At 44.1% G+C, this 14,172-nt stretch overlaps 1 protein-coding gene across 5 annotated transcripts in view; it reads right to left on the reverse strand.

Moving 5' to 3' along the window:
• Nucleotides 1–14,172, reverse strand: part of FILIP1 (filamin A interacting protein 1) — a 121,053-nt gene that overhangs the window by 36,276 nt on the left and 70,605 nt on the right. For all 5 annotated transcript variants that reach the window (XM_064164223.1, XM_064164221.1, XM_064164222.1 and 2 more), the window contains one exon: nucleotides 13,333–13,511. In XM_064164223.1, the coding sequence (XP_064020293.1) occupies nucleotides 13,333–13,511 (179 nt within the window). The remainder of the gene's footprint in view (nucleotides 1–13,332; nucleotides 13,512–14,172) is intronic.

Consider the following 14,172-nt stretch of genomic DNA (forward strand, 5'->3'; position numbering starts at 1 on the left):
TTCCAGTGTTTAAGAACCCTTTCAGTGAAGAAATGTCTTCTAATATCCATCCTAAACCCTCCCTGGTGCAGTTTGCAGCCATTTCTTCTCATCCTATTCCTTGTTACTGGGAAGAAGAGGGACACTCACCTCACTACAACCTCCTTTGAGGAAGTTGTAGAGAGCAAGAAGGTCTCCCCTCAGTCAATTGTAGAGAGCAAGAAGGTCTTCTCTCAGTTTTCTTTTCTCTAGACTAAACACCCCCACTTCTCTCAGCTGCTCTTCACAAGACCTGTTTTCCAGACCCTTCATCCTCATTGGCTTTCTCTAGACCCATTCTAGCACCTCATTGTCTTTCATGTAGTGATGTCCCCAAAACCAAACCCAGTACTCAAGGTGTGATCTCACCAGTGCTGAATCCAGGGAGACAATCATTTCCCCTGCCAGGATGTTGTGGGCTTTTCTTTTGTGCTTCTTCTCACTGATTCCTCCTCAACACAAGATGATCCAGCAGGACTGAAAGGCTCCTGTGTCCTACTTCTAAAACTAAAGGTTTTCCACCTCACTGCTTCCTAGTGGATGCACCATGGAAATAATGTATTTAATAGAGTGAATAAAACAATTGGTCAAGGACAATGAGAGAAAACAGACTCCAAAGAATCGCTGCTTTGTTTCAGCATCAAACAATCCAAGTGAGGGTGACTGGAATTACCATGGCAGGATCTAAGACATGGGAAAATGTTCAAAAAAGGAATAATGATTTGAAAAAAAAAAAAAAGAATTTGAAAGTTTCAAATCTGGATTTAGGAAGTAGCATCCTTCATGTAATTGCATGCACTGTGCTTGTCAAGCATGGAAAAGCTCACAACAGCAAGGCAGTTTGAGAGCAAGAGTCAATGCTTGTGAGTTGTGCTGTGTCTCTTGTCCAGGGAGCTGCATACCTGGTTTTATTTCTCTCCTCAGTCTGAAATAATTCCAGTCTGCACTTTCCAAGGTGATGTGCTGACCACAAGTGTGCCCAGCATTTGGATGGTTAAAGGACAATAAAAGCTCATGTACCGAAACAGAGTGCATGAAAGAAGACACTAGGCCAGCTTCCTATGGTAGCTGTGAATTAGAAAGTGATTTCCTGCCTCTGCTTGCTTCAGAATTTCTTTCTACCATGTCTGTGTCACCTTCCAAATAACTGCAGGACGTATTCATCCTAGTTTTGTTGTTTTCTAATCAAGTGTTTGGTTGTCAGCTCTTCACTTCCACTGAGCATCCTCACTTATGAGTAACTATCACTTGTTTAAAATGTTATAGTGACATAAGTGCAAATGATGCCTCACACAAAAAGAGAGGCAAAATCATAGAATCATAGAATCAACCAGGTTGGAAGAGACCTCCAAGACCATCCAGTCCAACCTAGCACCCTGCCCTGTCCAATCAACTAAACCATGGCAATAAGTGCCTCATCCAGGCTTTGCTTCAACACCTCTAGGGACAGTGACTCCACCACCTCCCTGGGCAGCCCATTCCAATGCCAATCACTCTCTTTATGAAGAACTTCCTCCTAACATCCAGCCTGGACCTCCCCTGGCACAATTTGAGACTGTATCCCCTTGTTCTCTTGCTGGTTGCCTGTTAAAATCAGTTTGGGAAAGTTTACAAACCTGCTTGGTAGAATCAACAAGCAATACTGACCACAAAGAATTCAAAATACAAAGGCATTGTTTGGCTGTAGAAATTATGTTTAAATAATAAAGTAATAAATGACAGAATGCCAGGTCCAACCTTTCTAGGTGACAGTGTAGTTGAAATGAGCTGGTCCAGCATCCTGCGTGTTAATGATGGGCATAAAGCAGCAGGGCTTGCCACCCAAGCCAAGGTGGACCAAGAGCACTTCATCTGTTGAGTAAGGGCATGAGCCAGTCAAACCAGGACATCATTTCTCCCTGTTCTCCATAGTTCTTATGAGTAGTGGCTGAGGGAGCTGGGATTGTTTAGTCTAGAAAAGAGGAGGCTGAGGGGAGAGCTCATTGCTCTCTATGACTCCCTGAAAAGAGCTTGGAGTGAGGTGGGAGTCTGTCTCTTCTCCTTAGTATCAGGTGATAGAATGAGAGGAAATGGCTTGAAACAGTGCCAGGGGAGGTTCAGGTTGGGTATTAGGAAAAAAATTCTTTCCTGCAAGAGTGGTCAGGCACTGGAACAGGCTGCCCAGGGAGGTGATGGAGTCACCACCCCTTGAAAGTGTTCAAAAAACATGTAGACAGAACACTTCAGGACGTGGTTTAATGGCCATGATGCTCTTAGGTTGAGGGTTGGACTTGATGATCTTAAAGGTCTTAAAGGAAAAATTTCTTTCCTGCAAGAGTGGTCAGGCACTGGAACAGGCTGCCCAGGGAGGTGTTGGAGTCACCACCCCTGAAGGTGTTCAAAAAACATGTGGACAGAGCACTTCAGGACATGGTTTAATGGCCATGATGCTCTTAGGTTGAGGGTTGGACTTGATGATCTTAAAGGTCTCTCCCATCCAAATCAATTCTATGGTTCTATGATTCTCCATAGTAGGCCAAGCAGTGTCCACAAAGCATGAGCTGTGCAACACAACTGCAAGCAGCAACGCCCTATCCCTCCACACCACCCACCTGCCTTTCACCAGTCAGGACACTGCTTTGCTCCTACCATTTTTGGCAAGCAGGGCTGTCTCCAGCCAGTAATTTGCAAAATGAAAAAATGTTGAAAGCTGTGCATCATTTGAGAAGCAGTGAAGTCATCTAGGGGAAGCCTGACATTTAAATGACGAAAGAGAATACCTCTGTCCCTTTCCACTGCCTTGGAAAATAAACATTTTAAATGGAACCCTACAGGAGCTTTCAGCTAGTGATATATAGACTTGTCACCAGGAGATACTTTTTCACCCATGACATAATTGCCATCATCAGAAAAGCATTGCTGTCACTCTGCTATAATTTAGCCTCATTTTCTGCTCATTTCTTTATCTTTGCGCATTAGGGCATTACATATTCAGCTACGTTACTATTAATCATTCCCTAACATTAGCAATGGGGTAACTTATGAGTACCCACACAGTTTCTAAGCTGTGAGTAACTGATTTTATTCAGTTCCAGAGCTGAACAACAAAAAAAAAAAAAAAATCAATAATTTTTGAAGAAGAAAAAAATAAAATAGTAAAAGCTTTACTTAAAAGCTTTATGGTTCTTTCCAGTGGAAAAAGAAAAGAAGTTTCATGTGGCTTTCAGTCAAATCTTTGCTCATCTTGAATAAATTATTTCATTTCCATCTTTGTCATTTTAAGAAAACTAACAGCTAGAGAGGATCATATCTTGGCACCATTCATCAAACTAACAAGTGAAAAATCATAGAATCATAAAATAGTAGGGATTGGAAGGGACCTCTGGAGATCATTAAGTCCAATTCCTCTGCCAAAGTAGTATCACCTAGGGCAGGTCACACAGGAGAAGTTTTTCCTCGTGTTGAGGTGGAACTCTTGAGCTCCAGTTTCTATCTGTTGCTTTGAAGAAGATGGAGAGATCTGTCCCGGTGAATTTCTGTGTCTGGAGGAATTTGAATACCGAGGTATTGACCTCCAAAGGTCATTTAGTCCAAACCCCATGCAGTCAGCAGAAACATCCTCAACTAGGTCAGGCTGCTCATCCAATCTAAATCTACTCTTCTCTAGTTTGAAGCCCTTGCCCCTCATCCCTACAGGCCTTTGTAAACAGTCTCTCTCCAGCCTTCTTGCAGGCCACCCTCAGGTGCTGGAAGGCCACTATTAGGTCTCCCCAGAGCCTTCTCTTCTCCAGGCTGAACAACTCCAGCTCCCTCAGTCTGTCCCTGTAGCAGAGGTGCTCCAGCCCCCTGATAATTTTTGTGTCTCTCCTCTGGACCCTCTCCATCACATAGAATCCTTAAAAAGAAATGGAAACTGGAAAGATGCAGACATAAACCTCATTACTGGTATCCTCCACTGCTGGAGGAGATGCTGCAGGAACTTACCACCCTTTTTTGTACAGAAGATGCAAAAAAGCATTACAACAGCTTGGGGTTAGGAAAGCTTCTATACAGGCTCACTGAGTCAGAATAACCTCACCAAGTCAGATGATATCTTGAAGTTCTCCAGTCAGCTTAGTGGAAGTTATCTGACTGTGTAGGACATTGATCAGAATAGTAAGTCAAATACTTGGCTAATCAATATGTACAGCAATGTGCCCTTGTGGCCAAGAGGGAAAATGGTATCCTGGGGTGTATCAAGAAAAAAGTGTGTTCAGCAGGTCTAGGGATGTTCTTCTCCCAATCTCCTCTGCCCTGGTGAGACCACAGCTGGAATACTGTGTCCAATTTTAGGCTCCCTACTTCAAGAGAGCCAGGGATTTGCTGGAGAGAGTCCAATGGAGAGCCACAAGGCTGATTTGAACGTCTCCTCTATGAAGAGAGACTGAAAAACCTGGGGCTGTTTAGTCTTGAGAAGACTGAGGGGGATCTGATCAATGCCTACAAATGTCTGAGAGGTGGGTGTCAAGGGCAATCTCTTTTTGGTGATGTGCAGTAACAGGACAAAGAACAATGGATACAGACTTGAACATAGAAGGTCTCATCTCAATGTGAGGAGAAACTTCTTTACAGTGAGGGTAACAGGGCACTGGAGCAGGCTGCCCAGAGAGGTTGTGGAGTCTCCTCTGGAGGCTTTCAAACCCCACCTGGATGCATTCCTGTGCAGACCACCCTAGAGGATCCTGCTTTGGCAGGAGGGTTGGACTCAGTGATCTCTGGAGGTCCCTTCCAACCTCTGCCATTCTGTGATTCTTTGATCTCTGCACAGGTAAACCTCTATTGCAATGTAAAGCCAAGATGTTGAAGCTTGGGTGCCTGCTAGCATTTATTTATCCCTGTAAAGAAGTGCCATCTAATTTTTATAGAAATTCTCTGAAACCTGGCACTTCAACTGAAACCTGATGCTGATAGTTTTGAACATGGAAGTAATTTTCCCTACATGACCCTGATGCATTTCTTGTTTTCTTTGCCTCAAAAATATGACAACTTAAAAAGATTGCCTTGGTAGAGCTGTGAACTTCTATTTATTTCAGTACTGTAATAACTCTGAAACATGCCAAAGGCCCTTTAAATGTTAAAATTGTTACCTATTGCACCCTGGATAGAGTTTGGGTTCGTGAGTAGATTCTGAATGAAGTAATTTTTTCCCCCCTGTCTGACCCTGGAAGCATTTGAATTGATGATTGTAGCGAGCAAACCTGCTAGGAATAATGAACTACATATAGTTTTGTAGAATAATTCTCTCTCAAGGGCTGTGAAGCTGATGCCTACTTAGGAATAACATTGGAAGAATAGCTGGAACAACACATGATGCCATTTTATATAATCCTGGAAGTGACTGAAAGACTGGACAGTTTTGAGGACTATCCAAGTGTGAAGAGATGGATTTGGATCAAGTCCCAGCTCATGGCAAGCCTTGTATTGTGCAAGACTTGCAATACTTTCATATTGTTTCTCCACAGCCCGATGAGTCTGTTTGTTCTCTCCTTTTTAAATTACCTCTGGAGCCATTTTGTTGGAACCTGAGAGCAGATTCATTAGTTAAACTTTGAGCAGTCACTGCCTTGCAGTCAGCTAGAGCTGTAAAACAGGACCTGCAGAATGGATGGCCTTCAGATTGACTTAACTGTGCAGAAATGGTGTTTGGCATTGCCAAGGGGGTTAATTTATTTCTTTTAATAGACTACCACAGAATTTGTGATCTGTGATCCTGTGAATATATTACCTTGCCAGAACACAGCCAGCCTCTCCAAACTATACAAATAGCAGGTCAGCCTAAAAGAAAAAGATGAAAAGCTGGACTGGTGCTCTTGTCTTCTACAAAGTGTAGAGATAGACTCGCTGCAGAGTAGACAGAGGATGACTCAGTGCTCTACTACAGTCAGCAATGTGTGGTAAAATGAGTAACTACTTTGGGCAGTGGTGAATTCCCACAGTCCCCTCGGGCTGACTTTCCCTTTTTGGGGTCACAGTTTGGAAATCAGGACACAGAAACAATAGTTGCATGAGAATGAAAATGAAATAGTCAGAGTACAAATATGGCTAAGAAATATTGCAGAATAAAAATCAATAATAATAATAATAATTTTTAAAACCCAGTAAAATAACTTAATTTTCAGACTTTTAGACTTCAAAGGAGTCACCAACATATTGCACAGTCACAGGGCAAAATCTGTGCTGTGTGACTGCATCATACACTTCATCCCAATATCTCTGTATGGGTTTATTCCTACCACAGAATTTGGCCTTATGCTGGTAAATCACAGAGATTTTTTAGCCCTGAATGCTTCTGTGCTAGTTTGAAGCAGGCTAGAATGTTCTGGTGAGAAGAACTAGATTACAGGCTGTGGGAAGAAAGCAGTGGTGATGTCTACTTCACTCACAGGCTTGCTGAGATGTATAGGAACAAGAAACAAAACCATTAGATAATCACTCTCGCTCCGGCTGCTGGCTGAACTGCATCTCTCTAACCTCACCCTCCATTTGGGCTAAGCCACTTTGCTTCTTAACCTCTTGGCCAAACCTCCATTCTTCCTTGGGACTGGGGTAAGGTTGAGAGGGGTAGGGGGAAGGTGAAGGGGTGGTTGAGAGCCCCTCCTGGGGACTCAGGTTCCTGGGAGGGCTGCTGTGTTTCTGCATTACCTTTTACCTTGTCTATTTCTGTATATATAACTGTATAGACTGTAAACATTTGCTTGTGTATTGTGCCAGCTGTACATATAAGCTTCATTCGTATTTCCAGAGCCAGCTGAGTCTAGTCTGGGTGATTTCTAAAGTGGGGGTGCGGGGAACACCCAAACCATCACAGCTTCATATTTGTTTGTTCTCTAAACTAGTTCCCTGATGGCTGCTCTGCCTTGTTGTCTTCCTGCCAGCCTCTTTACATCCTCTGTAAAAATCAAGTCGAAAATGCAAAGAGGAAAGGTAGCACACAGAGAATCTAATCTCCAAGCTGCGTCACCTTCCAGCCTTTACACTTGCCTGAGTGGATGAAACGGAGTGGACCAAAAAGTCAGACACTTGCCAGTGAAAGGCTTGGTGCTGCCGTCTCGTGGGAAAGGGGAGAAGGAGAGCTTTGGTAGTAAAAGCAGGAATACAAAAGAGGAGGGGGAAAAAGGGGGTGGAGGTGGAGGTATTTTTAAGCACCTACTAACATCAGCGCTCCCATTTTTGTTTCAGGACGGCTGTGTGCTTTATTGCTCACAGATCAGTTTCCTTTGCAGGTGATGTGGGCCCAGAATTACATCACCAGCAGCGCAGCCAAGAGCATCTCGGTGCCAGGATGACCGAAGCCGAGAGGAATGTATTATCACAGACCTCGGAGAGACTTGCCAGTGCATTCCTTGCTGGGGGTGCTGCAATGGGGGAGGCAGAGAGGAGGCAGTTTTACGCAAAAGCTGGAGGAAGGCATCGCGGAGGAAAGAGCCGGGGTCACAGTCCTGCCGTCTCCTCTGAGCAGATCTAATTATGGCCATGCACTTCAAAAAGAGAGTTTAACTAAAACCAGATTTAGCAGGGCACTGCTTAGGAAGGACAGACTGAATCCTTCGCCTTGCCTTTGAGGGAAACACGAAGTGCTTCAGCGCACTGAGAAGCGGTAAAGAAAACTGCAGCGAGGAAAGCAAGAGTCAGTTTAAAACCCTCTTCACTTCGAGGAAGTCTCACAATAAAATGTGACTAAACATAGTAGCGATGCTTTCTGAGAGTGCTTCCCTCAGACACCGGCTACGTATTTACTGCACGTTGTGTGGTGGGGTAAAAGAGTGTCTGCAGCCTGAGGGATGGCGCTGGAGGTGATCAAATGATTCACAAAGCAGTTGCACAGCTCTCCCTTGATGAGCTCCAACAAAGCCTTTCTGCTATTCGACACACCATAGCCTACGCATGTGAAAGAAACTCCCTCCTCCCCCCGCTCTCCCAGTTTTGAAGCCTTTCAGGCTGTTTCTGCCATCCATCCTGCAGGACTGTCTCAGTGGTCCTCACCACAAGCCTGTTTCTGAACCATTAAAATCAATGGGAGCTTTCCAGTGCCTTTTATAGCAGCAGAATGGGCTGTCGACAAACAGGATTAGAGTACAAGACAAATTGTTCAGAGATTAGCACCTCTAAAAATGTCAGGATTTTCAACCTCATCTCCTAGGTCAACAGAGAGGTCGAAGCAGTGCCAAGGTTACACAGAGTTCTCCCCTCTTCCACCAGAAGAAAAAGCCCAGTTGGTCAAATTTAAAAGTTTATAGTTCATCCTAAAGATCCACACCCCTGCTCCCTAAAGGAGAAGGCAAAGAGTTGGAACTAGGCAGGAGAGAGACCAAGTAAGTATCACTTCATATTACACCTGTTTTAAAAAAGAGCTTTCTGAGGTAGGGAAGTGCCAATGGCTGCTTTAGCTGCAGTTTGTTCAGCTGATGCCCAAGAACATGCTGCCAGCTCACCCCCTAAACTATGGCTGAGGATCTGAAGGACGCTTGTGCTGGGAGCAGCACTTTTATCATTGCAGCTGCTGCTGAGTGGTCTCCTGCTGTTTAGGAGTCTGCTGCAAGCACCATTGTCACTGCAGCTCCAGTCTGACCTTCTCATTCTCCACCTGTCAGACCAGAGACTGGTGCCACCAAAGATTTCTGAGCTCTTCTCCTTATCCCTTGACATCATCAGGATGCTTTACAGAACTACAGAACATTAGGGGTTGGAAAGGACAAAAAAAGAGGTCCAACCTCCCTGCCAGAGCAGGATCACCTAGAGTAAGTCACATGGGAATGCTTTCAGGCAGGTTTTGAATGTCTCCAGGGAAAGAGACTCCACAACCTCTGGGCAGCCTGCTCCAGTGATTTGTTACCCTTACAGTGAAAAAGTTTTTCCTTATGCTTACATGGAACCTTCACCAGCTCACAGTCATTGCTCCTTGTCCTGTCATTGAACATCACTGAGCAGAGCCTGCCTCTGTCCTGACTCTGTTCTGGCACTGCCCTTCACATCTTTATATACATTAATGAGGCCACCTCTCAGTCTCCTCTTCTCCAAGCTAAAGAGCCCCAGCTCCCTCAGCCTTCCCTCATAAGGGAGATGGTCCCCTCCCTTCAGCATCTTTGTGGCTCTGTGCTGGACTCTTTTCAAGCAGTTCCCTGAGGTCCTTCCTGAACCAAAGGGCCCAGAACTGGACACAGTATTCCAGATGTGGCCTCACCAGGGCAGAGCAGATGGCTGCTTTTGCACTCCTGGTGACAGGAGATGCTTGAGGATAGCCTGATGTTGCAGGAACAGCAGGTGATGTGGGCAAGCGTGAGAAGGGCAAACTTTGGACAAATGAAAAAAACCTTTCAAAACACTCCTTCCTTTAGATAGTATCATACCACATCTGTAGAAGCACCTTCCACTGAGGATCAGACTTCTTTCATCTCTGTCTGGCAAACTGCTGTCATTACTCTTTTCCTGTAACAGGCCAACCCTTTCCACAACCTTTCTTCAGCTTAGCTATGCCTGGTGTCACAGAGCCAACACCAACACTCAGGCCCTCCAGCTTTCTCCATTTACACCTCTTAGCTGTCTGCATTTTGAATATCCCTGTGTGCAGTTTCCTCTCTTTTATACTTTTCATGCACAGTTCTTCTTGACAAATCATGTTTTCCTGTTAGCTTCCTTTCTGTGCAAGGCCAAGCTGATAATTAGTCCCTCGTAAAGGGCTGTCGGCTTTCCTATCACATTGCTGTGGGTGGATTAGAGATAACATATGAGAGAGGAAGATTAGAGATAATCTGTGTAAGAGAAATATAGAGGTAATGTATGTATAGAGAAAGTGTGTGTAAAAGAATATTCCCAAGCAAGCACATTAAGGGCATTCTAGAAATCCATCAGAACCAAGGCATATTTCTGCTCTTAAAGATTGTCCCTTTTTATCTTGTTTACATTTTCACAGGGTAGCAAAAGCAGGTGTGGCCTCTGGAAGTTGCTGTGGACAACAATGCTTAAGAAAGATTGATGAAAGACACTAAGGAAACGAATGACTTAGATTACTTAAATGCAGGACAGAAATGATTACTCATTGTACCAGACTGCTGGGAGATGCCAGTCCCACAGGACTGTTCTTCCTCTGGTTCACCTCGTCTCATTAACATTATAACTGCAAGTACATCGGAGTGGCAGCCAGGCAAAGTTCACCTCCATGTTCCTTTTCTTTCTCATGGAGACTGCAAGTCTGTTCAGCTCTCTATAAAGTAACCCTTTGGCCCCAAAGCACCACAATAAAATAAATTATATATATATATATGTCTGTATATGTACTTATAAAACAAGAGTGTCCATGCAGGCATAGAAGTGCCTTTGGGCAGGTCTGTTCTTTGTCCCAGTATGCAGATTGAGCAAGTATGGAAGTTCTCACCTATTGCAACTTCAGATTTCCAATACAAGCTCTTTTTTTTTAACAAAAGTCTACTGCTGATTGCCACTGTGAGGCTTTTCCTTTCTATCTCCCTCTTTCTCCATGAATGTAGCCCTCAAACAGTACTACTTGCAGATTTTAACACCTACAGAGCTGTAAGGGTGACCTCAGGCTCAGGTATACTCAGCAAACAATGATGAGGAGTTGAGCTCACTTAAGATTGTACACTAATGAATGGTTTCCAGCCCATCCTGATTTTACTAATCTGCTCAGCAAGTGATCAGGGAGGAGGACCTTGAAGACTTGCATGCATGTTTTTCTGTGTTTAGCTACATGCCATATTCTCCCAGCTTGGGTAATACTAAACTTGAAATGATTTTTCTCATTAGCACTTTAGACAAATAAAGTGGATTAAACAGCAAACATCAGGTTTCTTGTGTCACTCAGTGTGAATCAAAAGGATTTCAGCACCAAAATTCTTCCCCCTGCAGCCAGCAGTACAGAGGCACTGGTGAGTAAAGTTGGTGGATTTAGCTGTTCTTAAAAACCTACTTACAACAGAAAGGCAAACTCAAATTCTGCTTTTTCAATTGCTGTTTCCCCAAAAATTGTAGAATGTAGAAAAACTGAAATGTAAAGGACATAGAAGAGAAGGAAGAGTATGAAAAATGCACACAGAGGTGGGACTTGTGCCCAGGTGGCCAAGAGAGCCAATGGCATCCTGGCCTGTGTCAGAAACTGTGTGGCCAGTAGGACAAGGGAGGTTATTGTTCCCTTGTACTCAACACTGGTCAGGCCACACCTTGAGTGCTCTGTCCAGTTCTGGGCTCCTCAATTCAAGAGAGATGTTGAGGTGCTGGAAGGTGTTTGGAGAAGGGCAGCAAGGCTGGGGAGGGGCCTGGAGCACAGCCCTGTGAGGAGAGGCTGAGGGAGCTGGGGGGGTGCAGCCTGCAGAAGAGGAGGCTCAGGGCAGACCTCATTGCTGTCTACAACTACCTGAAGGGAGGCTGTAGCCAGGTGGGGTTGGGCTCTTCTCCCAGACAACCAGCAACAGAACAAGGGGACACAGTCTGCAGTTGTGGCAGGGGAGGTCTAGGCTGGATGTTAGGAGGAAGTTGTTGTCAGAGAGAGTGATTGGCATTGGAATGGGCTGCCCAGGGAGGTGGTGGAGTCACTGTCCCTGAAGGTTTTGAAGCAAAGCCTGGATGAGGCATTCAGTGCCATGGTCTAGATTGGATAGGGCTGGGTGCTAGGTTGGACTGGGTGAGCTTGGAAGTCGTTTCCAACCTGGTTGCTTCTGTGATGATTCCATGATGATTCTATGATGATTCTATAGCTCAGCAGTAATAAGAAACAGAAAGTTTTTTGTTAATTAGTTGAATGAAGACAGTTCAAACCAGGTCATAATCTTAGGCTATTTAGCGGCCTTCAGAAGTTGAGCTGGAATAGTAAGAAGGTAACAACTGTCAAATTAAAGTGAGTATAAAATGTGGTGTTTTGGTACCACTTTTCTTTTGTAGAATTTTAGTTGCTTGCATGTCCACACATATTCAGCATGGAGAAAAAAAAGCATCTATGAGAATCAGATGTGAAATTTCTCCTCACTTGGAAATGCAACACATTTTTTTTTATCATTATTCTTTTCTGCTTAGAGAATCAAATTGCTAAGATGCAGAAGCATCTTTGTTCTTTAGAGTTTGCCAGTCAACCCAGGAAATTAGAGAGACAGAAAGCTAGAAGCTATTAAATCAGGAAATATGGTCGCTGTAGCTCATGTGCCACTGACTCAAAGCTGGCATTGAGCTGAGCTCAGGAAATGCACTAAATGATTTAGCCCTTGGCTTCTTGTAAATGTCTGCCACCAGACTGTGGTTTCCTCAAAAGCATTTCTTCTTTGAACATGCCTTAAGCATTTTTCTCAGAGCTGCCTTTTTTTTTTTTCCCTCCAAACCAAACACCCACATCGTGGATTGGTTTCAAGCAGTTTGGTATGAGCATGAAATTTTCATCTTGAGAAACTAAGGCTGAGTGCTCGTTCTTCATCCAGGGTAGGTGCTCTTTCTTTTCTTAGAGACTTAGAGGATGAATTAGTCCCACAAAGAGGACAAGCACTTGAAGAAAATCAATTTTAAAAAAAGAAGGCTGGAGCCTGTGAGATAAACACTGTAGATAGCACATTGCAGGTTGGGAATGTTTTATAAAACATGAACATATTTTCTTCCAGGGGAACACAGATCTTGCCTGAGGCTTGCAACCTCAACACTATGAAAAATAAAGCAGATGGTTTTGGCAACTTTACAAGCCTGAATGTACAGGGGATGGCTAAGTCTCTACCTCTTATGTGTCAGTTATCCTAATCATAGCATCATAGGATTCTTTCAGTTGGAAAAGACCTGTAAGATCATTGAGTCCACCACCATATCCATTAAACCATGGTTCACAGAATCATAAACCACGAAGGGTTTGATGGGACCTCGAAAGATCATCTAGTCCAACTCTCATGCCAGAGCAGGATCATCTGGAGTAGGTCACACAGGTTCTCCTACCTTGTCATCCTGCTGGGACAAACAGTGCCCTGTCCTTCACAAAATGTGGCTCTTAGCTAAGCAAGCCAGCCCCAAACATAGCCAGCATAAGGAACATCTGATTGAAAGCTACCAAGAGGCGAACCCAACCCGGGCCTGAGTAATTCCAAATTCCTTTTTTAATTCAAGCACACACTCCAGGAACATTCAGTGGTATTCTTCCAGCCCCAGACCTGTGCAGCAAATTACTTACTAATAGCATGAATTAATTGACACTGACAAGTACTTTATAGATGAATCTAGTGCCATTCACACATGGAAAATACCAGACCAGATCACTGCAGGACCGATAAGCACTGGGACGCTCGGCTTACTCTTTGCACCGTTTCAGGTACTCACCTCTCCCGCTCCTGTTCCAAGAGGTTGGTAAAGTCATCACTCTTGTTCATGTAATCCGTGTGTTTATGCTTCTCATTTTCCAGCTCATAAACCGTGCGGCGATGGCACTTCTCTGCCAGCAGGAGCTGTTCCAGCATGCGCCGATACGTCTCCTTCTGCTTTTCCTCAAGTCTGTCCAGCTGGATTATAGGAAGAGAGAACAGAGCGGTTTAAAGCTCTCCTTGCTTCCTTCGTCTGATTTATTAACCAACAAGAGTGTGTTTGGACTGTTTGAGTCCCGTAATTTTATGTCTTGGGCTCTACATAAAGCAGTGACTAGAAAGGAGAGCGACTGTCCTGTGAAAGCAGCAGTTTATTTGGAGGGTGTGTTTGCAGCAAACGTTTGCAAAGGGCAGAGTTACACAAAGGACACAACTTTGAGTTTTAGCAGAAGAAATTGGATTATTACAGTGCAGAGTTTCCCCTGTGGTGAAATACTGTGCATGTTTCCCTCATTTCACCTGGGAAAAGCTGTAGCAAATGCCAGGGCAGCTTTACATGCCCTCAGAGCCTAGCAGCCTGAGTACACACAGCCATATGGGGACTAGACACATGGGAAGCACAAGATGGAAGCTCAAGGCTGGGATTTGAGTTAGGCATCTTCAACATGGACAGCTGAGATAAAAAATCTAAACTATTCAGATACAGCATGGATCATTTTTACATTATCAAATACAGTTCATTTTATGCCTTAGGGTTTTCCTCTGAGCTTGTTTTTTAACAGAAATTTCTCTTTATCAGCAACATTTTCAGTTTTGCTTTTTAATTAATTTCATAAGCCAATTATTGTTCAGACAAATG

The sequence above is a fragment of the Pogoniulus pusillus genome, chromosome 25 (genome assembly GCF_015220805.1).
Source record: "Pogoniulus pusillus isolate bPogPus1 chromosome 25, bPogPus1.pri, whole genome shotgun sequence".
NCBI classification, from domain to species: Eukaryota; Metazoa; Chordata; class Aves; order Piciformes; family Lybiidae; genus Pogoniulus; species Pogoniulus pusillus.